Source organism: Saimiri boliviensis, chromosome 7, assembly GCF_048565385.1.
Source record: "Saimiri boliviensis isolate mSaiBol1 chromosome 7, mSaiBol1.pri, whole genome shotgun sequence".
NCBI classification, from domain to species: Eukaryota; Metazoa; Chordata; class Mammalia; order Primates; family Cebidae; genus Saimiri; species Saimiri boliviensis.
Genome location: NC_133455.1, coordinates 11,168,522 through 11,192,305, shown reverse-complemented (window position 1 = coordinate 11,192,305; position 23,784 = coordinate 11,168,522). Strand labels below are relative to the sequence as shown.

Here is a 23,784-nt window from a genome sequence, read left to right as displayed (position 1 = left end):
GACTCCATCTCTAAATAAATAAATAAATAAATAAATAAATAAATAAATAAATAACATGGTGGCTCATGTCTGTAATCCCAGCACTTTTTGGAAGGCTGAGGCAGGCAGTTTTACCTGACCAACCTGGTAAAACCCCATCTCCACTAAAGATACAAAAATTAGCCAGGTGTGCTGGCGCACACCTGTAATCCCAGCTACTCAGGAGACTGAGGCAGGAGAATCACTTGAACCTGGGAGGTGAAGGTTACAGTGAGCCACGATTGAGCGACTGCACTCCAGCCTGGGCGACAGAGTCAGACTTGGTCTCAAAAAAAAAAAAAAAAAAAAAAAAAATCCCTTAGGGAACTTTCTGAAAGCTCAGGCCTCACTGCAGATAAATTAGATGTGAATCTCTGGGCATGGGACCTTGGTTTCCATAGCTTTGTAAAGTTTCCATGGGATTTCAAGGTTGGGAGACCTGTGTTAGGTTGAGAAGTGGTCAGGAAATTTTAATCTCAAATCTTGGTGGCAGGATGCAGGTGTTCTCTTTGGGTTATCTCACAGGGAACCTGCAATTTCTTTTGCTTTTTCTTTTCTTTTTTTCTTCTTTAGACGGAGTCTCATCGCTCTATCACCAGGCTGGAGTGCCGTGACAAGATCTCAGCTCACAGCAACCTCCGCCTACCCGGTTCAAGTGATCCTCCTGCCTCAGCCTCCCAAGTAGCTGGTGGCATGTGCCACCACGCCCAGCTAATTTTTGTATTTTTAGTAGAGATGGGGTTTCACCATGTTGGACAGGATGGTCTCGATCTGTTGACCTTGTGATCTGCTCGCCTCAGCCTTCCACAGGGCTGGGATTACAAGCATGAGCCACCACACCCAGCCCTTTCTTTTCCTTTCTTTTATATTTTTAAAAATTTTGTTTGCCAGGTGCAGTGGCTTATGCCTGTAATCCCACCATTTGGGAGGCGGAGGCAGGCGGATCATAAGGTCAAGAGATCAAGCCGCAAGCCTGTAATCCCAGCACTTTGGGAGGCCGAGGCGGGGGGATCACCAGGTCAAGAGATCGAGACCATCCTGGTCAACATGGTGAAACCCCGTCTCTACTAAAAATACTAAAAATTAGCTGGGCATGGTGGCGTGTGCCTGTAATCCCAGCTACTCAGGAGGCTGAGGCAGGAGAATTGCCTGAACCCAGGAGGCGGAGGTTGCGGTGAGCCGAGATCGTGCCATTGCACTCCAGCCTGGGCAACAAGAGCGAAACTCCGTCTCAAAAAAAAAAAAAAAAAAAAAAGAGATCAAGACCATCCTGGCCAACATGGTGAAACCCTGTCTTTACTAAAAATACAAAAATTAGCTGGATGTGGTGGCATTCACCTGTAGTCTTAGCTATTCGGGAGACTGAGGCAGGAGAATCGCTTGAACCCGGGAGGCAGATGTTATTGTGAGCCAAGATCATGCCACTACGCTCCAGCCTGATGACGGAGCGAGATTCCATCACAAAAAAAAAATTTTTTTTTTTTTTTGTAGATTCAGGATCTTGCTATGTTGCCTAGGCTGGTCTTGAATTCTCGGCCTCAAGTGATCCTCCTGCCTTGGCCTCCCAAAGTGCTGGGATTGCACGAATGAGCCACTGCACCTGGCCTAAGACCTGCCCTTTCTCCTCCCCAAGCTAAGCCCAGGCAGCCCAGCCAGGGGAGGTCTTTTCCCACCTGAAACCCCTCCCATGCCCCCTTGCATGCCCCATCCTCACACCACAGGCCCAGGCTTACACCACCTGGTTCTTTATTCTTATGCACTGCAGGATGAGATCAGAAAACGAAGGCCGCAAGAGGGTCCCAAGGCCAGCCTGGGGGAGAAGCACCGGCCTTCCTATTGGCAAGAAGCCACCCAGTGCCGGAGGGAGCGAGGGGCCCCCTGATGGTTCCAGGTTCGTGCGGAGCCACTGCGACTCCTCCAGCCAGAGTTGCACTGAGCGACTGGGTGACACGGACTTGCATTTCTCCTGAAGCATTGGCGTTCTCTGCAGGGGAGAGAGGGGGATGGTGGAGCTGCCATCTGAAAGTCACTGTACCAATGCCCTCTCCTCAAACCCTCACATCGTGCTCAGGAGGGGCTTGGACTGGACAAGGCCCCACTGGACAGATGTGAAATGGAAGCCCGAGGCCAACTGCCTTACTCAAGGGCATTCAGAAGCCAGCAGACCACCTCCTTTCAACCCGTGCCCAGCCCAGGGAAGCGGCCCAGGGTACAAACAGAAGGTTCTGGGTGGGGCTGGAATGCATTGGTCTTCAGTGAAATCAGTTTTGGGTTTTTTTTTTTTTTTTTTTGAGATGGACTCTCACTCTTTCGCCCAGGCTAGAGTGCAATGGCACGATCTCGGCTCACTGCAATCTCTGCCTCCCCGGTTCAAGCAATTCTCCTGCCTCAGCTTCCCAAGCAGCTGGGATTACAGGCGCCTGCCACCAGTAGAGACGGGGTTTCACCATGTTGGCCAGGATGGTCTCGAATTCCTGACCTCAAGTGATCCACCTGCCTTGGCCTCCCAAAGTGTTGGGATTACAGGCGTGAGCCACACCTGGCCGAAAGCGGTTTTGAAGAGGAAGAGCCAACAACCACACCTGGAACATAGAAGGCCAAAAGACTGCCCTCTCTGGTCTTCCTCCCCCACATCCCCACCCCGAGCCCTCTGGAGACCCCAGGAGATGTGTTCATTGATCCGGGCCCTGGAGCACCCTCAGCCACGGAAGTGCATGGCAGGTGTGCCCACCCCTCACCCGGCATCAATCTCCTTCTTCCTCTGTCTTCCTGAACATGGCCAAGGCTTCTGCCAGCACACCATCAGGGTCTAAGATTTTGACCTGGAGGGAAACAGCGAGGGGTTGCTTTGGAGAGCATGGAGGACCCAGGCTGCCAGCCTTGACTGGCGCTGCCTGCCTCGTGGGGTGCTGCCAGCATCATCAGGAGCCACTTCCCTTGCCAGGGATGTCCTGACTGAAAACAAAACCTTGTCTGTTCCCTGTCTGGGCTGGGCTGGGCCTGGCAGGTCTGGACTGGGCATGGCTCAGGGTGCTGGCCTCTGTCTCTGTCTGGGTGTGGCCACAGGGCCCTGGGGAGGGCTGCCCACCTCAGGAATGGGGAACCGAGTGGGCTCAGGGGCCTCGTCACGGCCAAAGTCGATCATCGTGCCGCACTTGGCCATATTGTCCACCCAGAAGCCTTCAAACAGCTGTCCATGGTCCAGATGGAAGAAGCGCCCCGGTCCGTTCTTCATGCCCCTCTCCCAGCAGCCCTCGTAGCGGTTCCCGTTCTCTGGGGAAAGGACAGGGAGGTGTGATTCAGGGTACACCAAACTAGGCTAGACCCCCAGGGGGTCGCTCTGACAGAGCTCAATGCAACCCCAACCCATTGGGAGGCCAAGATGGGAGCCTTATAAACCCAGCAGATCAATACCAGCCTGAGTAACATCGTGAGACCCCATCTCTGCAGAAACAATTTTTAAAAAATTAGCTGTGCACCTATAGTCCCAGCTACTCAGGAGGCTGAGGTGGGAGGATGGTTTGAGCTCAGGAAATTGAGGCTGCAGTGAGCTGAGATTGCCCCACTATACTTCAGCCAGGGTGACAGAGTGAGACCTGCCTCAAAAAAAAAAAAAAAGAAAAAAAATCTAGCCAGGTGCGGTGGCTCAATCCTGTAATCCCAGCACTTTGGGAAGCCGAAGCGAGTGGATCACAAGGTCAAGAGATTGAGACCATCCTGGTCAACATGATGAAACCCCGTCTCTACTAAAAATACAAAAAATTAGCTGGGCATGGTGGCGCGTGCCTGTAATCCCAGCTACTCAGGAGGCTGAGGCAGGAGAATTGGCTGAACCCAGGAGGCGGAGATAGCGGTGAGCCGAGATCGCGCCATTGCACTCCAGCCTGGGTAACAAGAGCGAAACTCCATCTCAAAAAAAAAAAAAAAAAAAAAAAAATCCAGCTACTTCTCCTCCTTTGAGTCTCCTTTCAAATATTCAAATACACCCTCTGGACCAGGTATGGTGGCTCACGCCTGTAATCCCAGCACTTTGGGAGTCCGAGGCAGGTGGATCACTTGAGGTCAGGAGTTTGAGATCAGCCTGACCAACATGGTGAATGAAATCTTGTCTCTACTAAAAAAAAAAATAAAATAAAAATAAAAAATAGATGGGCATGGTGGTGCACGCCTCTAATCCCATCTACTCGGGAGGCTGAGACAGGAGAATTGCTGGAAGCCGGGAGTCAGAGGTTGCAGTGAGCTGAGATCGCGCCACTGCACTCCAGCCTGGGTGACAGAGAGAGACCTGGTCTCAAAAACAAAAACAAAAACCCAACGCACCCTCTTGAGGGAGGCATCCCCTGACCGTAAGTCAAGTTGAACAGGCCCTGGCCCAAATTCCATCATCATTTCCCAACAGGCCTTCCTGTTTCCATTTTTTTTTCCATTTTTTTTTTTTTTTTTTTTTTTTTGAGACGGAGTTTCGCTCTTGTTACCCAGGCTGGAGTGCAATGGCGCGATCTCGGCTCACCGCAACCTCCGCCTCCTGGGTTCAGGCAATTCTCCTGCCTCAGCCTCCTGAGTAGCTGGAATTACAGGCATGTGCCACCATGCCCAGCTAATTTTTTGTATGCCTTCCTGTTTCCTAAGGAGAAATGTTAGGACATTTACCCACAGCCCAGACGGTGTGACCTGGAGCGAGTGACTGCAGCTCCGTTTCTCAGAAGAGCACCTATCTTTTTTATTTCTTTATGATTATTATTATTTTTTTTTTTTGAGATGAAGTTTCGCTCTTATAACCCAGGCTGGAGTATAATGGCACGATCTTGGCTCACCACAACCTCTGCCTCCCGGATTCAAGTGATTCTCCTGCCTCAGTCCCCTGAGTAGCTGGGGTTACAGGCGTGTGCCACCACAGCCATCTAATTTTATACTTTTTTCAGTAGAGATGGGGTTTCCCCATGTTGGTCAGGCTGGTCTCGAACTCCCCACCTCAGGTATCTGCCTGCCTCGGCCTCCCGAAGTGCTGGGATTACAGGCATGAGCCACCACGCCCGGCCTAAAAGCACCTATTTTATGGGACTGTGGTGAGGATTAAATGAGCCCAGTGCATGTAAGTGTTGGCTATGATTATGAGGATCCCAAGAAATTCTTAGTTATGTATTTATTGTTAGGCTCCCCTAGTAAAGTGCAAGCTCTCTGAGGGGAGGGATAGGGTCCGTTTCCTCTCGTGTCCCAACTGATGCAAGGGCTTTGCAGGGTGTGGCCTGTCCCTGTGGGACCAGGTGGGCGTGACCAGCTCGCTGCCAGGAGCGTGGCCGGTGGGCGGGCCCTGAGAGGGCGGGGCACTCACTTAGGCGCAGCATGCCCTCCCCGTGTGGCTTGTCGTTCTCCCACTGTCCCTCGTAGATGTCGCCGTTGCTGTAGTACATGCGGCCCCACCCGCTGCGCTGGCTGCCACACCACTCACCCTCGTAATACTCCTTGGGTCCGAAAAACTGGATCCCATAACCCTGAAAGCACGAAGATGCTCCTGCTCAGGGCGCCGTCCCCCACCCGAGAAAAGCCCATCATCTTCCCAGGCACCCCAGAGCCCCACAGCCCAGCTTCTTCCTTCTTCTTCCTCAGCCCTATGTCCAAGCAGAGGGTCCTGTCTCAGAGGAGGGTCACGCCTTTTTTTTTTTTTTTTTTTTTTTTTTTTTTGAGACGGAGTTTCGCTCTTGTTACCCAGGCTGGAGTGCAATGGCGCGATCTCGGCTCACCGCAACCTCCGCCTCCTGGGTTCAGGCAATTCTCCTGCCTCAGCCTCCCGAGTAGCTGGGATTACAGGCACGCGCCACCATGCCCAGCTAATTTTTTGTATTTTTAGTAGAGACGGGGTTTCACCATGTTGACCAGGATGGTCTCAATCTCTCGACCTTGTGATCCACCCGCCTCGGCCTCCCAAAGTGCTGGGATTACAGGCTTGAGCCACCGCGCCAGGCCTCCTTTGCTATTTTTTGCCTTCCATCCTCCTCCCCATTTTTTGTTCCTAGCTAATTCCTAACATCTTTTAGTGTCACCTCCTACAGGAAGCCTGCCCTGAATTCCCTCTTTTGTTTTTTGAGACAGAGTCTCACTCTGTCACCCAAGTTGGAGTGCAGTGGTGCTCTCTCGGCTCACTGCAGCCTCCTCTGCCCAGGTTCAAGCATTCTCCTGCCTCAGCCTCCTGAGTAAGGGGGATTACAGGTGCCCACCACCATGCCTGGCTAATTTTTGTATTCTTAGTAGAGACGGGGTTTCACCATGTGGGCCAGGCTGGTCTTAAACTCCTGACCTCAGGTGATCTTCTTACCTTGACCTCCCGAAGTGCTGGGATCACAGGTGTGAATCACTGTGCCCAGCCTGAATTCCCTCTTTTTGAGACAAGTCTTGCTCTGTTGTCCAGGCTGGAGTGGTGGCACCACCATAGCTCACTGCAGCTTCAGCCTCCTGAGATCAAACAATCCTCCTGCCTCAGCCTTCTGAGAAGTTGGGACTACAGGTGTGCACCACCACGTCCAGCTAATTATTATTATTACATAATATTATTTATTTCGAGATGGAGTCTTGCTCTGTTGCCCAGGCTGGCGTGCAGCGGCATGATCTCAACTCACTACAACCTCTGCCTCCCACGTTCAAGCAATTCTTATGCCTCTGTCTCCCAAGCTGGAAATACAGGTGTGCACTACTGTGCCCAGCTAAGTTTTTTGTTGTTGTATTTTTATTTAGTAGAGATGGGGATTTCACCATGTTGGCCAGGCCAGTCTCAAACTCCTGACCTCAAGTGATCCAACCGCCTCAGCCTCCCAAAGAACTGGGATTATAGGCATGAGCCACTGTGTCTAGCATTCTGCCCTGAATTTCCTAGGCTGGGCTTAATGACTCTTCTGTGGGCACCCTGTGAAAACAACTCTCCTAACACCATATTCTATGGAAACTGGTTACTTGGGACTTTCTCTTCCTACTAGCCAATAAATTTGGGAGCAGAGAACATGAAACCCTGGCTACTTGCTAGCTGTGTGACTCCAGGAAAGACTGAAACCGCCTTTGCAAAATTATGACTGAGACAGCGAAAGAGACCTAACTTAACCGACTCCATCTTGGTTCTGATTTCCAAGCTATCCTTGTTCATTCTTGAGGTTAAGCTAAACTAACTTTGGGAGAAACTTAAAGTTTAAACAAAGACAGTAACAGCCTTTTCCCAAAGACTTCCTTCTTGCCTGGGGACTAGATCGCCTTTGTAGGATTAACATTAGCTACAAGATTAGAAATTTTGGTTTAGGAGTCATGCAGCTGTAGGCTACAAGATTCTGACCTTCCCCAAACTGCTCCTAAGATCAGTGCTGGAGATAGTTTGCAGACTGTACACTGGATGGATCAGCTGGCTCCACCCAGATCAATAAAGTGACTTAGGTGATCTTGTGGCCCCCACCCAGGAACTGACTCAGGGCAAGAAGACAGCTTTGACTCCCTATGATTTCATCTTTAACCAATCAGCACTCCTGGCTCACTGTCTTCCCCCCACCCACCAAGTGATCCTTAAAAACGCTGCTGCCAGAATGTTCGGGGAGACTGATTTGAGTAATAGTACAACTCAGGTCTCTCACACAGCCACCTCTGTGTCAATTACTCTTTCCTTATTGCAATTCCCCTGTCTTGATGAATCGGCTCTGTCTAGGGCTCTGTCTAGGCAGTGGGCAGGGTGAACCCCTTGGGTGGTTACAGGATACCTCATCTCTCCAGGCTTGTTTGCTTATCAGTAAAATGGGTGTGAGTGTGATGATGATATGATGATGAGCTGTTGCTGTGAGAGTTAACTGAAGTATTACCCGTGTGTTTCACGCTCACAAAAGTAGTTGCTCAGTTGCAATACTGTTTATTATTAGTGTTCCCGGGGCCGATGGCCAGGATTCACCCACACCTGTGGAAGTAGGTAGAGGGACCCTGTTCCCAACTTGGGTGTTTCTGGACTGAGCACGCGCCTCTGGCTGACTTCTCCCCCCTGGGACCCAACTCTCTTATCCTCTGCCCTCTTGCTTCCACTTTTCCTACCTCCTCTTTTTTTTTTTTTTTTTTTTTTTTGAGACGGAGTTTCGCTCTTGTTACCCAGGCTGGAGTGCAATGGCGCGGTCTCCGCTCACCGCAACCTCCGCCTCCTGGGTTCAGGCAATTCTCCTGCCTCAGCCCCCTGAGTAGCTGGGATTACAGGCACGAGCCATCATGCCCAGCTAATTTTTTGTATTTTTAGTAGAGACGGGGTGTCATCGTGTTGACCAGGATGGTCTCGATCTCTTGACCTCGTGATCCACCCGCCTCGGGCTCCCAAAGTGCTGGGATTACAGGCTTGAGCCACCGCGCCCGGCCTGCCTCCTCTTTTATTCGGGCCCAGCAAAAGGGGGATTCTCAGAAAGAGATGCCCGGGGAAAAGAAAGCCAGGAAACCAGGGGGAAGAGGGTGGAGTCGACTTCGTCCCCACAAGCCTGGCTGGCTCCGTGCAACCACAGCGTTTCTTGGGCTCCTCCCTGGCCTTCTCTTGCTTCCTGTTTCCTGGGTTTTGTTCTGAGAAACTTTTCAATTCCCCCACCCCTTCCTTCTCCTACACGAACCACAACCTTGTCCTCCTCCTGGTAGACCTCCCCTCCTTTTTCTCCCAGGCCTCTCAGCTCCCCCTGCGCACACACACACACACACACACACACACACACACAGCCTGGCTGGCAGTCCTGCTTACCGATTTCTTATCACCTTTCCACCAGCCTGAGTAGACTCTCCTGTACTTTCCTGTCTGTTGATCAGGAAGGCTCAGGGTGCCATAGCCGTCTCGCTTCCCAAACTTCCAGTCCCCTTCATAGATGGCTCCGTTCTTCTTCCAGACCTTTGTTCCTTTTCCTGGTGGCACACAGATGGGCAACGCTGCATCATGGCCGCCTGGGGTGGGGGTGCTGTGCCTGTCTGGGCCTCAGGGGCCCCCGACTGGACAAATCTTGAGAGCTGGGACAGGCTCTGTGCATCATCCTAGACACCCAGTACCCAGCAGAAGACCAGGAAGGTTCTGTTTCTTTTTTTTTTTTTTTTCTTTTTCTTTTTCTTATTTTTTTTTTTTTTTTTTGAGGCGGCGTCTCTGTTGCCCAGGCTGGAGTGCAGTGGCACAATCTCAGCTCACTGCAACCTTTGCCTCCAGGGATCAAGAGATTCTCCTGCTTCAGCCTCCAGAGTAGCTAGGACTACAGGCATGTGCCAACATGTGCCAATACAAACAATTCTGTATTTTTAGTAGAGATGGGGTTCCATGTTGGCCAGGCTGGTCTCAAACTCCTGACCTCAAGTGACATGCCTGCCTTGGCCTCCCACAGTGCTGGGATTACAGGCGGGAGCCACCTCTCCCAGCCAGAGTAATTCTTATTTGTTGCTTAGTGTCTCACGTGTGTCTCTTCCAGGAGAATGTGAGCTGCGGGAAGGCACAGACTTTGGTCTGTTTCATTCACTGCGCTGAAATCCTGCCTGGCATGTTGTAGGTGATTAATACCCGGTAATTCGCTTTTTGCTTTCTTTTTCTTTTCTTTTTTTTTTAAGGCAGGATCTGGCTGTGTCGCCTCTGCTGAAGTGCACAGCTCACTGTAGCCTCAACCACCCAGCCTTCCACCATTAAATGATCCTTCCACCGCAGCCTCCTGAGTAGCTGAGACCACAGGTGCATGCCACTACACCTGGCTAATTTTATTTAAAAAGTTCTGTAGAGCCGGGCGTGGTGGCTCAAACCTGTAATCCCAGCACTTTGGGAGGCCGAGGCGGGTGAATCACGAGGTCAAGAGATCGAGACCATCCTGGTCAACATGGTGAAACCCCGTCTCTACTAAAAATACAAAAAATTAGCTGGGCATGGTGGCACGTGCCTGTAATCCCAGCTACTCAGGAGGCTGAGGCAGGAGAATTGCCTGAACCCAGGAGGCGGAGGTTGTGGTGAACAGAGATCGCACCATTGCACTCCAGCCTGGGTAACAAGAGTGAAACTCTGTCTCAAAAAAAAAAAAAAAAAGTTCTGTAGAGATGGAGTCTTTCTATGCTGCCCAGGTTGGTCTCAAACTCCTGGGCTCAAGCAGTCCTCCTGCCTAGGCCTCCCAAAGTGTTGGGATTATAGGCATGAGGCACCATACCTGGCCTTTCTTTTATTTTTCTTGTTGAGACGGAGTCTTGCTCTGTTGCCAGACTGGAGGGCAGTGGTGAAATCTTGGCTCACTGCAATCTCCGCCTCCTGGGTTTAAGCAATTATTCCGCCTCAGCCTCCCGAGTAGCTGGGACCACAGGCACATGCCACCACGCCCAGCTAATTTTTGTATTTTTAGTAGAGATGGGGTTTCACCATGTTAGCCAGGATGGTCTTGATCTCTTGACCTTGTGATCCACCCACCTCGGTCTACCAAAGTGTTGGGATTATAGGTGTGAGCCACAGCGACCGGCCTCTTTTTATTTATTTATTTATTTTTTTAGAGATGGGGTCTTGCTATGTTGCCCAGGCTTGTCTTGGAAACTTTTTTTTTTTTTTTTTTGAGACAGAGTCTCACTCTGTCACCCAGGCTACCACCAGTGGTGGGATCTCAGCTCACTGCAACCTCCACTCCCCTGGTTCAAGCCCTTCCCCTGCCTCAGCCTCCTGAGTAGCTGGGATTACAGCACATGCCACTATGCCTGGCTATTTTTTTTTGGGTATTTTTAGTAGAGATGGGGTTTCACCATGTTGGCCAGACTGGTCTCGAATTTCTGACCTCAAGTGATCTGCCCACCTTTGCCTCCCAAAGTGCTGGGATTACAGGCATGAACCACTTTGCCCAGCCGGTCTTGAACTCTTGAGCTCAAAAGATTCTCCCTTCTGAGTTTCTCGAGGAGCTGGAACTACATGCACACACCACTGCACCCGGCTTAATACATCTTTAACGTAGGGGTGAATAAAATATTTGTGGAGTACCTGTATGGTCCAATTAACATCTTGGTCCTTGGTAACCCAGGAACAAATTCAACATTATCCCGCTGAGCTTTGTGACCTTGACCAAGTGACTTAATTATTTGGGTCTCTCTGAGTCTCAGATTCCCCATCCGTAAAATGGGAGTACGTAAGATCTTATAGGGGCCGGGTGCAGTGGCTCACGCCTGTAATCCCAGCACTTCGGTAGGCCAAGGTGGGCAGATCACCTGAAGTTAGGAGTTAGAGACCAGCCTGACCAACATGGAGAAACCCTGTCTCTACTAAAAATACAAAAATTAGCTTGGTGTGGTGTCGTGCTCCTGTAATCCCAGCTGCTCTGGAGGCTGAGGCAGGAGAATCCCTTGAACCCAGGAGGTGGAGGTTGCAGTGAGCTGATATTTCGCCACTGCACTCCAGCCTGGGCCACAGGGCGAGACTCAGTCTCAAAAAAAAAAAAAAAGAATATTTTATGGGACAACCTAAGTGCTTGTCAACAAATAAATGGGTAAAGAAAATGTGATACATATTACATAATAAAATATTGTTCAGTCTTTAAAAAAAGAAGAGGGCCAGCTGGGTGCAGTGGCTCAAGCCTGTAATCCCAGCACTTTGGGAGGCCGAGGCAGGTGGATCACGAGGTCAAGAGATCGAGACAATCCTGGTCAACATGGTGAAACCCCATCTCTACTAAAAATACAAAAAAATTAGCTGGGCATGGTGGCACGTGCCTGTAATCCCAGCTACTCAGGAGGCTGAGGCAGGAGAATTGCCTGAACCCAGGAGGCGGAGGTTGCGGTGAGCCGAGATCGCGCCATTGCGCTCCAGCCTGGGTAACAAGAGTGAAACTCCGTCTCAAAAAAAAAAAAAAAAAAAAAAAAAAGAGGGCCAGGCAAGGTGGCTGACTCCTGAAATCCCAGAACTTTTTTTTTTTGACATAGAGTCTAGCTCTGTGGCCCAGGCTGGAGTGCAGTGGTGTGATCTCAGCTCACTACAACTTCTGCCTCCCAGGTTCACATGATTCTCCTGCCTCAGCCTCCTGAGTAGCTGGGATTATAGGCGCATGCTACCACACCAGGTAATTTTTTGTATTTTTAGTAGAGACGAGGTTTCACGGTGTTGGCCAGGCTAGTCTCGAATTCCTGATCTCATGATCTGCCTGCCTCAGCCTCCCAAAGTGCTGGGATTACAAGTGTGAGCCACCACGCCTGGCCAGAATCCCATAACTTAGGAGATCAAAGCAGGAGGATCACTTGAGGCCACAAGTTTAAGACCAGCCTAAGAACACAAAGAGACCCTGGATGTATAAAAAATTTAGGCCGGCATGGTGGCTTATGCCTGTAATCCCAGCACTTTGGGAGGCTGAGGCAGTTGGATCGCCTGAGGTCAGGAATTCGAGACCAGGCTTGCCAACATGGCAAAACCATGTCTCTACAAAAATACAAAAATTATTCACACATGGTGGCATGTGCCTGTAATCCCAGCTACTTAGGAGACTGAGGCAGGAGAATCACTAGAAACTGGCAGCTGAGATCACAGCACTGCACTCCAGCCTGGCCAACAGACTGAGACTCCATCTCAAAAAGAATAAATAAATAAAAACAAAATTAAAGGCTGGGTGTGGTGGCTCATGCTTGTAATCCCAGCACTTCTGAAGACTGAGTGAGGTAGGCAGATCACAAGGTCAGGAATTCGAGACCAGCCCAGCCAACATGGTGAAAGTCCATCTCTACTAAAAATACAAAAAAGTAGCTGGGCATGGTGGAACGTACCTGTAATCCCAGCTACTTGGGAGGCTGAGGGAAGAGAATCGCTTGAACCCAGGAGGCGGAGGTTGCAGTGAGCTGAGATCGTGCCATTGCACTCTAGCCTGGGCAACAGGGTGAGACTCAGTCTCAGAATAAATAAATAAATAAATAAATAAATAAATAAATAAATAAATAAAATTAAATTAAACATTTTGAAAAGGGCCAGGAGTGGTGGCTCACGCCTATAACCCCAGCACTTTGGGAGGCCAGGGCAGGCAGATTGCCTGAGGTCAGGAGTTTGAGATCAGCCTGGCTAACATGGTGAAACCCCGTCTCTACTAAAAATACAAAAATTAGCTGGGTATGGTGGCACGCACCTGTATCCCAGCTACTTTGGGGGCTGAGGCAGGAGAACCACTGGAACCCGGGAGGTGCAGTTTGCAGTGAGCCGAGATTGCCAGCCTGGGCAACAGAACAAGACTCAGTCTCAAAAAATAAAATAAATACATAAAATAATAAAAGGAAAGAAAGAAAACGTGCCATTTGTGACAACATGGATGAATCTGGAGGACATTATGCCAAGAGAAATAAGCCAAGCACAGAAAGAGAAATACTGCATGATCTTACTTATATGTGGAATTTTAAAAAGTCAAACTCATAGTAACAGAGTAAAATAGTGGTTACCAGGGGCTGGTGGGGAGGGGAAACTGTGATGATGTTCTGTCAAAGGGTGCAAATGTTTTGTTATATAGATGTACAAGGTTTGGAGACCTGAGGCTGGGCACGGTGGCTCACTCCTGTAATCCCAGCAATTTGGGAGGCCGAGGTGGGCGAATCACTTGAGGCCAGAAGTTTCAGACTAGCCGGGCCAACACGGCTAAGCCCAGTCTCTACTAAATATACAAAAATTAGCCTGGTGTGGTGGCACACATCTGTAATCCCAGCTATTCAGGAGGCTGAGGTAGGAGAATTGCTTGGACTTTGGAGGCAGAGGTTGCAGTGAGTGAGACTGTGGTACTGCACTCTAGCCTGGGCGACAGAGCAAGAATATGTCTCAAAACAAACAAACTAACAAACAAAGATCTGGAGAACTGGTGAACAACAACACGGTGACTATATTAATACTGTGTTGGTGTATTGGATATTGTACTTAAAATTTGCTAAGAGAGTAGATCTTAACTGTTCTCACCACACACGCACAAAATTGTAATAATGTGAGGAGATGGATATGTTAATTACTTTGTACTAATTTTGGAATGTAGACTTTTTTTTCTTTTTTGAGACGGATTTTCACTCTTGTTACCCAGGCTGGAGTGCAATGGCACGATCTCGGCTCACCGCAATCTCCGTCTCCTGGGTTCAAGCAATTCTCCTGCCTCAGCCTCCTGAGTAGCTGGGACTACAGGCACGCACCACCATCCCCAGCTAATGTTTTGTATTTTTAGTAGAGACGGGGTTTCACCATGTTGACCAGGATGGTCTCGATCTCTTGACCTCGTGATCCACCCGCCTCGGCCTCCCAAAGTGCTGGGATTACAGGCTTGAGCCACTGCGCCCGGCCTTGGAATGTAGACTTTTAAGAAAACATCTTGCTACACATCTTAAATATATACAATTTTTCTTTGTCAATCATACCGCAATAAAGCTGAGGGAGAAAAGATTCAATTTGTGAGTAATTATGGGGCCATTCTAATTTTCCCTTAAAAGAAAACCTGGCTAGTCACGGTGGCTCACGCCTGATTTCCCAGCACTTTGGGAGGCTTAGGCGGATGGATCACAAAGTCAAGAGATCGAGACCATCCTGGCCAACATGGTGAAATCCCCGTCTCTACTAAAAATACAAAAATCAGCTGAGCGTGGTGGTGCGAGCCTGTAATCCCAGCTACTCGGGAGGCTGAGGCAGGAGAATCGCTTGAACCCGGGAGGCAGAGGTTGCAGAGAGCCGAGATTGCACCACTGGACTCCACCCTGGCGACAGAGAAAGACTCTGTCTCAAAAAAAAAAAAAGAAAGAAAGAAAGAAAAGAAATGAAAAACAAAAAAAGAAAGAAAAACAGTATCTCATGGGGTTGTTTCTGATCGCTAGAGTCAAGGATATGTGCACTGCACTTAGACACTACAAATAGGAAATACGTCAATGTGAGCCTTGGTTGTTATTTATTTATTTATTCATTTTCTGTCCCTCAGATCTTGGGAGCCTTTGTTATTATTTTTGCCCTCGAGGACCCCATTCTCTGGTGGGGCCCATTCACATTGTAGGTAGGGACTATTGGGTTGTTTGCACTTGTCCTACCCCTCACTTCCTCCTGATGTTATTTCCTCTGGGGACAACCCTCTTCCACTCTACAATCCCTAAGGTTTGGGTGACCTGACTCCGCCCCCTGGCAGGCCTAGCCAATCAGTGTATTCTACCCCCCCCCACGCTGTTGTGATTGGTCAGTGCAGGCCACCTGACCCAAGTTGGTCCAATGAGACTCTGTGTAAGTCCATCTGGGCCGCCACACCCACCTAGGCCTGCAGAGGAAGGAAGTTGACCTAAGAACGATCTCAACGCAGAGGAAAGCAAAATGGAGAGATAGGGGAGACGCCAAGTTCTAGTGACATTAAGCCCCGGAATCCCACCGTGGCTGAACTTGCATGGCTGAAGCCCTCCTGAGTTGTTTCTGCCTCTTGCAAATGAAACAGGTCTGATGAATAACCACATAGTTCAATTTCAATATACGAAAGTAGGCACTGAGATTTCAATATAAGAAGAAGGGCACTTGGTCTAATCTGGGGACTCAGAGACTTCCTGGAGGGGTGACCTTGGGGCGAGGAAGGGCAGTCCAGGTATAGGGAACTGCATGAGGAAAGACAAGGCGGATAGAAAATGACGGTTGCTGCCAGGCGTGGTGGGTCACGCTTGTAATCCCTGCACTTTGGGAGGCCAAGGTGGGCGAATCACTTAAGGTCAGGAGTTCGAAACCAGGCTGGCCAACATGGCAAAACCCCGTCTCTACTGAAAATACAAAAATTAGCCGGCGTGATGGCAGGTGCCTGTAATCACAGCTACTTGGGAGGCAGGAGAATTGTTTGAACCTGGGAGGCAGAGTTTGCAGTAAGCCGACAACATGCCACTGCACTCCAGCCTGAGCAACAGAGTGAGACTCCATCTCAAAAAAAAAAAAAAAAAAAAAAAAAAGATATTAATGGGTGCTCATGACTATGCCTTCCGTGAGTGGCTTCCAGTCTCTCCTACTGCAGGCAAATGCAGGAGATACATGGGAATCAGCAGGTTGGGAATCAGAAGGGAAAGGTGCTTTTTCTCTGCTAGTCCACTTTGAAAAATCTCATTTCAATTTTTTGATTTGCCCAGTTGGGTTATGTGCTCATCTCTGTGACCAAGGTAGCGGGGGGTTGGGGGGACCTGTGATTAGAAGAAGGTGAAGGGTGAGACCAGTTGGCATCCAGCAGTCAAGTTAGGGGTTGATGCACACAGTATATGGACTGTGCTGGGAAAACTCCCCAGCCTAACAGTATTGGAGTACCTACTACAGGAGTCCTGAGACCTGATATTAAGATCTCGCATCTTCTTTTGCTGTTGGGGAACTGAATCAGTTGAGGGAAGAGGGTCCAGATGACTCAACAGAAACCATACTGTACCATCTCCTGCAGTGCTGTGACTAGTCATCAGGACACTGACACCCTAGGACAGTTTGAAATCCTAGGTATCTCAGGCCAGGTGAGGTGGCTCACGTCTATAATTCCAGCACTTTGGGAGGCCGAGGCAGATGGATCACAAGATCAGGAGAGTGAGAACATCTTGACCAACATGGTGAAACCCCATCTCTACTAAAAATACAAAAATTAGCTGGGCATGGTGGCATGCGCATGTAGTCCCAGCTACTCTGGAGGCTGAGGCAGGAGGATTGCTTCAACCCGGGAGCTGGAGGTTGCAGTGAGCTGAGGTCGCGCCACTGCACTCCAGCCTGGGGGACAAGAGTGGAACTCCGTCTCAAAAAAAAAAAAAAAAAGGTCCGGAGGCGGTGGCTCACGTCTATAATCCCAGCACTTTGGGAGGCTGAGGTGGGCGTATCATGAGGTCAGGAGTTTGAGACCAGCCTGACCGACATGGTGAAATGCCGTCTCTACTAAAAATACAAAAATTGGCTGGGTATGGTGGCTCATGCCTGTAATCCCAACACTTTGGGAGGCCGAGGTGGGTGGATCACATGGTCAGGAGATCAAGACCATTCTGGCCAACATAATGAAACCCCATCTCTACTAAAAATACAAAAAAAAAAAATTAGCTGGGCATGGTGGTGCATGCCTGTAGTCCCAGCTACTCGGAAGGCTGAGGCAGGAGAAATGCTTGAATCCAGGAGGCGAAGATTGTAGTGAGCAGAGATCAGGACACTGCACTGCAGCATAGGCAACAGTGTGAAACTCTGTCTCAAAACAAAACAAAACAAAAAAACAAAAATTAGCTGGGCGTGGTGGTGCCCACCTGTAATCCCAGCTACTCGGAAGGCTGAGGCAGGAGAATCGCTTGAACCCGGAGGTTGCAGTGAACTGAGATCACGCCCCTGCACTCCAGTCTGGGTGACAGAGCGAGACATTGTCTCAAATTAAAAAAAAAAAAAAGAAAAGAAAGAATAAAGAAAAAGAAAATAAAAATAAAGAAATCCCAGGTATTTTGGAGAAAATTTAATACAGGGATGGAATTGCTAACGGTCTGCGCAGGAGACAGTGAGGCAAATCAAAGCTTAGGAAGTAGGAAAGTAAGTGGAAAAGGCTGGGGACGGTGGCTCACGCTTGTCATCCCAGAACTTTGGAAGGCCGAGGTGGGCAGATCACTTGAGGTCAGGAGTTTGAAACCAGCCCGGCCAACATGGTGAAACCCTGTCTCTACCAAAAATTACAAAAATTACCCAGGCGTGGTGGCGAGCGCCTGTAATCCCAGCTACTTGGGAGGCTGAGGCACGAAAATCACTTGAATCTGGAAGGCAGAGGTTGCAGTGAGCTGAGATCGCACCACTGTACTCCAGCTTGGGCGACAGAGCGAGACTCAGTCTCAAAAAAATGAAAAAAAAAAAAAAGTGCTCGCTTCGGCAGCACATATACTAAAATTGGAACGATACAGAGAAGATTAGCATGGCCCCTGCGCAAGGATGACACGCAAATTCGTGAAGTGTTCTATATTTTTTCATGAGCACCTAAGTGGTTAGATTTTAGAGATCAGTCAAGAATAATCTTTAATTTTCTTTTGTATTTGAAATGTAAATACTTTTCTTTTTGATTAAAAAATTTCCCAGGCCGGGCGCGGTGGCTCAAGCCTGTAATCCCAGCACTTTGGGAGGCCGAGGCGGGTGGATCACAAGGTCAAGAGATCGAGACCATCCTGGTCAACATGGTGAAACCCCGTCTCTACTAAAAATACAAAAAAAAAAAAATAGCTGGGCATGGTGGTGCGTGCCTGTAATCCCAGCTACTCTGGAGGCTGAGGCAGGAGAATTGCCTGAACCCAGGAGGCGGAGGTTGCGGTGAGCCGAGATCGCGCCATTGCACTCCAGCCTGGGTAACAAGAGCGAAACTCCGTCTCAAAAAAAAAAAAAAAAAAAAAAAAAAAAAAAAAAAAATTTCCCGTAACTGCTAAACAGTTAAAAACTTTAAAGTAGTAAATGAGTTTATAGAAAAAAAAAAAATGAAAAAGAAGAAAAACAAAACTAGATCATGAAGTGAAGAGGACCACCCCACCCTGTGCCTATGTTGCTGGCAGCCATGTGTCTCATGCAGAGGCGTACTTGCAGGAGAGAAAAAAGGCCAGCCAGGGAGAGGCAGAAATAAGTTAGGCAAGTTGTCGTAAGCCTCCCCTGAGGATGGCTCCAGCCCTGCCCTTCTAGTAATTTGCTTGTGTGGGCTGCTTCATTCTCCTGATTTGCTGAAGCTCTGTCGTCCCTCACCTGGCTGTCTGCAAGGGTCTCTGAGGGGTCTTCCTGCTCCCGTCTCATCCACAACAAAATAGCCAGCATGAGTTACATTCCTCTGCTCCAGACCCTCCCTTGTCTCAGAGTCAAATCCAAAGTTCTTACTATGGCTGACAGGGTCCTACATAATCTGACTTCCCTTCCTTAGCCCATGCCCTCTCCCTCTCTCTCTCTCTTTTTTTTTTTTTTTTTTTTTTTTTTTTTTTTGAGACAGAGTTTCACTCTTCTTGCCTAGGCTGGAATGCAATGGTGCAGTCCGGCTCACTGCAGTCTCCGCCTTGCAGCTTCAAACAGCTCTCCTGTCTCAGCCTCCCAAGCTAGGATTACAGGCGCCTGCCACCATGCCCGACTAATTTTTATATTTTTAGTAGAGATGGGGTTTCACCATGTTGGCCAGACTGGTCTTGAACTCCTGACCTCAGGCGATCTATCTATCTCAGTCTCCCAAAGTGCTAGGATTATGGGCAAGAGCCACTGCAGCCAGACTTTTTTTTTTTTAGTCGTAGTTTTGCTCTGTCACCCAAACTGAAGGGCAGTGGCATGATCTTGGCTCACTGTAACCTCTGCCTCCCAGATTTAAGTGATTCTCATGCCTCAGCCTCCCTAGTAGCTGGAATTACAGGCATTCGCCACTTGACCCAGCTAGTTTTTGTTTTTGTTTTTGTTTGTTAAGATGGGGTTTCACCATGTTGATCAGGCTGGTCTTGAACTCCCGACCTCAGGTGATCTGGCTGCCTTGGCCTCCAAAGTGCTTGGATTACAGGCATGAGCCACCACTCCCGGCCAATTTTTATATTTTTAGTAGAGGTGGGGTTTTACCATGTTGGCCAGGCTGGTGTTGAACTGCTGACCTCAAGTGATCTGCCCGCCTCGGCCTCTCAAAGTGGTTGGGATTATAGGCGTGAGCCACGGTGCCCGGCCAGCCCACAACCTCTCTGACCTCCTGCTCTTCCTCACTCTGTCCAGCCACACTATCCTCCTGGCTGTTCCTTGAACACCCTAGGTATGTTCTCTGCTCTGGCTGGTCCTGCCACCTGGAATGCTAGTCCCTGCGAACATCCACTCAGCCACTCCCTCTCCTCCAAATCTTGACTGAGAATTTGCCTGTTCACTAAGTGGAGACCACCATTTAATTCTGCAGACTCAGATCACCCGATTCTATTTTCCTGTTTTCATACATGTATACCTACCACTTCTAACATACTATATTATTTACTTATTATATTTATCATTTGCTGTCTGTCTAGCCCTGCTAAACATGCTTTATAAGAACAGGTATTGCCCAGGCATGGTGGCTCATGCCTGTTATCCCAGCACTTTGGGAGGCCAAGGCAGGTGGATCACAAGGTCAGAAGTGTAGTGGCACAATCATGGCTCACTGCAGCCTCTCTAACTCCTGGGTTCAAGTGATCCTCCTTCCTCAGCCTCCTGAGTAGCTGGGACTGCAGGAGCATACCACCATGCCTAGCTAATTCCTTAAGTATTCTATTTTGTAAGGCCAGACATGGTTGCTCACACCTGTAATCCCAGCACTTTGGGAGTCTGAGGCAGATCACCTGAGGTCAGGAGTTCGAGATCAGCCTGGGAACATGGTAAAACCCTGTCTCTACTAAAAATACAAAAATTAGCTGGGTGTGGTGGCACATACCTGTCATCCCAGCTACTCAGGAGGCTAAGGCAGGAGAATCAGGCTTGATCTAGGAGGTGAAGGTTGTATGTAGTGAGCCAAAATCGTGCCATTGCATTCTAGCCTGGGCGACAAGAGCAAACCTCTGAGTCAAAAAAAAAAATAAAGGATTCTATTTTATAGAGATGGGGTCTCGATATGTTGCCCAGGCTAGTCTTGAACTCCTAGCCTCCAGCAGTCCTCCCACCTTAGCCTCCCAAGTAGCTGGAACTACAGGTATGCATTACCACGCCCGGCACCCTCTCAGTCCTCCAGAACATCCCCCATTCTGGCTCGCTGCCTAGTAGGCACGCCCCCTGCTTGGTGAACTCATCCTCCGCCTGCCCCGCCCAGCTGGAACTTCACCTCTCCTACTGTCTGTGTTCCCCTGGCCCCTTCATGTCTCCTCTCTGGTCCCCTTCACATCCAGATGCCACTACCTGTAGTCCCTGGATGTTGAGTAAGTTACTTCCTCTCTCAGCGCCCGATGCCTCATCTGTAAAATGTGCATGTCACTTTCCTGGGCAGGTTCTCTGCAGCACTGAAAGCTCCCTGAGGGCTGGGATTATGCTGGATGCCCTACTCAGGGCCTGGAATGCACTGGGAGCTCAGTAAGTGTTTGCGGAGTGAATGAATGAGAGGCACAGGGACCCACCAGGCCACCCTGTCCTCACTTTGTTTGACAACTGTCTTGACTGCTTCCAATCAGCTCATACCACAGCAACTCACTTCAGCTTGGTCAAAGGTGTGTGTCTTGAAGAGAGGGGACCTCAGTTCTCTGATGGATCTGCTTTCTGCAGCCCCTAGCCCATCAGCTTTGGGTCTACACATCTAAGGTCTGAGGGGCAGCAGGACTTACACAGATGGATGCCCACTGGCCTGTCACAGATGGGGAGGCCGAGACCCAGTGAATAGGAAATGATTTACCTGAAGCCTCACAACTGCTCTGCAGTACAGCTGGATTCTTCAGTGCCCAGGGCTGTGTCCACAACACATGCACCCACAAGAACTAAGAATACACTCAGGAATCTTTTTTTTTTTTTTGAGATGGAGTCTTGCTCTGTCACCAGGCTGAACTGCAGTGGCGCGATCTCAGCTCACTGCAACCTCCACCTCCTGGGTTCAAGTGATTCTCCTGCCTAACCTACCAAGTAGCTGGGACTATAGGTGCGTGCCACCATGCTTGGCTAATTTTTGTGTTTTTTTTGTTTTTTTTTTTTTGAGACAGAGTTTCGCTCTTGTTACGCAGGCTGGAGTGCAGTGGCGCGATCTCGGCTCACCGCATCCTCCGCCTCCTGGGCTCAGGCAATTCTCCTGTCTCAGCCTCCTGAGTAGCTGGGATTACAGGCACGTGCCACCATGCCCAGCTAATTTTTTGTATTTTTAGTAGAGACGGGGTTTCACCATGTTGACCAGGATGGTCTCGATCTCGACCTCGTGATCCACCTGCCTCAGCCTCCCAAAGTGTTGGGATTACAGGCTTGAGCCACCGCGCCCGGCTTTTTGTATTTTTTTAGTAGAGATGGGATTTCATCATATTGGCCAAGGTGGTCTCGAACTCCTGACCTCAAGTGATCCGCCCACCTTGGCCTTCCAAAGTGCTGGGATTACAGGTGTGAGCCACTGTACTTGGCCTGGAACTGGGATCCTAACCCAGATTTATTGGACTCCAAATCACTTAACCCAGCAAGGCAGGAGAGCAGAGTGGTTAAGAGCACAGAATCTAGCCAAGCACAGTGACTCCTACTTCCAATCCCAGCAATTCAGAAGGCTGAGACAGGAGGATTGCTTGAGCCCAGGAACTTGAGGCTGCACTGAGCTCTGAAAGCACTGCTGCACTCCAGCCTGGGTTTTTTTTGAGGCAGAGCAAGACCCTGTCCCAACCCTCCCCCGCCAAAAAAAAAAAAAAAAAGAATACAGAGTCTGGAATTGCAAGACTGGAGACAGCAGCAACACCGCATTTTAAAACAAAAGCTCTTTTTCTTTCTTTTCCCAAACAGGATGTAGTTTGTATCAGCAGGACCCCTTTGCCCACTGCTGGTCAGAACTGGAGCCCTAGCTCCTCCTGGGGGGCCGGAGTAGGGGGTCCTCCCTGTGCCTCCTGGGGGGTTGGAGTAGGGGGTCCTCCCTGTGCCTCCTGGGGGGCTGGAGTAGGGGGTCCTCCCTGTGCCTCCTGGGGGGGCTGGAGTAGCGGGTCCTCCCTGTGCCTCCTGGGGGGCTGGAGTAGGGGGTCCTCCCTGCGCCTGGCATTCAGCCCTCCGGGGAACATCACAGCTGAATGTGAAGCCCAGAACCCTGCTGCAAGCTGGTTTTGAGGGGGCTGGCTTTTCTTGTTGCCAGCCAGCCCGGTGCTTAACCCAAGTCTCAGAAGGCAGGAACCCGGGCCAGGCCAATTTCTCAAGACCCTCTGTCCACTGCTGGTCCTGAGACCCTCACCCCGTTGAAGTCAGCGGTGAGTTTGGGTCAGAGACCCCAGCTGTCCCGGGCCAGCGCTCAACCTGGGGAGCCTTGAGGACACATCTCATGTTCCCAGTGAGCCATGCACGCTGCCTTCCTGGCCCTGTGGCCCACCATGGCTCCGAGCCACTCTGGCCGCGCGTCCCCAGAGTGCCCGCTCACCGTGTTTCAAGTTGTCCTTCCACTCGCCCGCATAGTAGTCACCGTTCACAGCGTACACCTGGTGCCGCAAGCCATTCTTCTGGGCCTTCCGGTCCCACCCCTTCCACAGGGGCTCCGACCTTTTCAGGCACTTAGAGACTGGCATGGTGGCTGCTTGAAGGCTGGAGCGTGCTGGAGAGAGATTAGGGACATCCGGGGCTCAGCGTGCCCGTGTATTGCCAGGATCCTGAGCTCAAGTGGGGCGACTCATGTGTGTTCTGAGTCCCCGGGCAGGTGACCAGCCCTTGGTGGGGTCCTTGAGTGCTGGACTGACCTTTGGCTAGACCCTCCCTTGCCTCTCGTGGGGCCCCCTCCCAGGGGGTCTGATGGCACAATCGCTTAGGAATCCAGGGAGACCAGTAGAGCAGGAGGGTTTGTGATGGCATCAGGGATGTGCCTGCTGGGATGGGGAGGGGGTTACACGCATAATATATATATTTTGTGTGTCTTCTAAATATTTATTTATGTTTTTTCTTATTTAATTAATTTATTTATTTTGAGATGGAGTTTTGCTCTCGTTGCCCAGGCTGGAGTGCAGTGGCACAATCTTGGCTCACCGCAACCTCCGCCTCCTGGGTTCAAGTGATTCTCCTGCCTCAGCCTCCCAAGTAGCTGGGATTACAGGCGCCTGCCACCATGCCTGGTTAATTTTTGTATTTTTAATAGAGATGGGGTTTTACCATGTTGGCCAGGCTGGTCTTGAACTGCTAACCTTGTGATCTGCCTGCCTTGGCCTTCCAAAGTGCTGGATTGCAGGCCTGAACAACCATGC

At 49.9% G+C, this 23,784-nt stretch overlaps 1 protein-coding gene and 1 non-coding gene across 2 annotated transcripts; one reads left to right on the top strand and one right to left on the bottom strand.

Moving 5' to 3' along the window:
• Nucleotides 1-1,768: 1,768 nt before the first annotated feature.
• MORN3 (MORN repeat containing 3) lies at nt 1,769-23,118 on the bottom strand. Its single transcript, XM_003932163.3, has 6 exons — nt 22,974-23,118; nt 8,750-8,907; nt 5,351-5,510; nt 3,107-3,291; nt 2,757-2,840; nt 1,769-2,002 (listed from the first exon to the last, which is right to left on the bottom strand). Exons 1-5 carry the CDS (start codon nt 23,116-23,118, stop codon nt 2,763-2,765), a joined length of 726 nt encoding a protein of 241 aa, XP_003932212.3. The 3' UTR covers nt 1,769-2,002; nt 2,757-2,762.
• On the top strand, nt 17,801-17,907 carry LOC120365107 (U6 spliceosomal RNA). Its single transcript, XR_005580126.1, has one exon. It is a non-coding gene; the product is annotated as a U6 spliceosomal RNA (small nuclear RNA).
• Nucleotides 23,119-23,784: the final 666 nt, after the last annotated feature.

Bases quoted from the DNA above. Each gene is read 5' to 3' on its own strand.
- MORN3 (XM_003932163.3), bottom strand. From the start codon at position 23,118: ATGCCAGTCTCTAAGTGCCTGAAAAGGTCGGAGCCCCTGTGGAAGGGG. The intron at 8,908-22,973 runs GTGAGCGGGCAC...GTGTGCCACCAG, and splicing joins GAAGGACAACTTGAAACACG to GAAAAGGAACAAAGGTCTGG. The intron at 5,511-8,749 runs GTAAGCAGGACT...TCGTGCTTTCAG, and splicing joins GGAAAGGTGATAAGAAATCG to GGTTATGGGATCCAGTTTTT.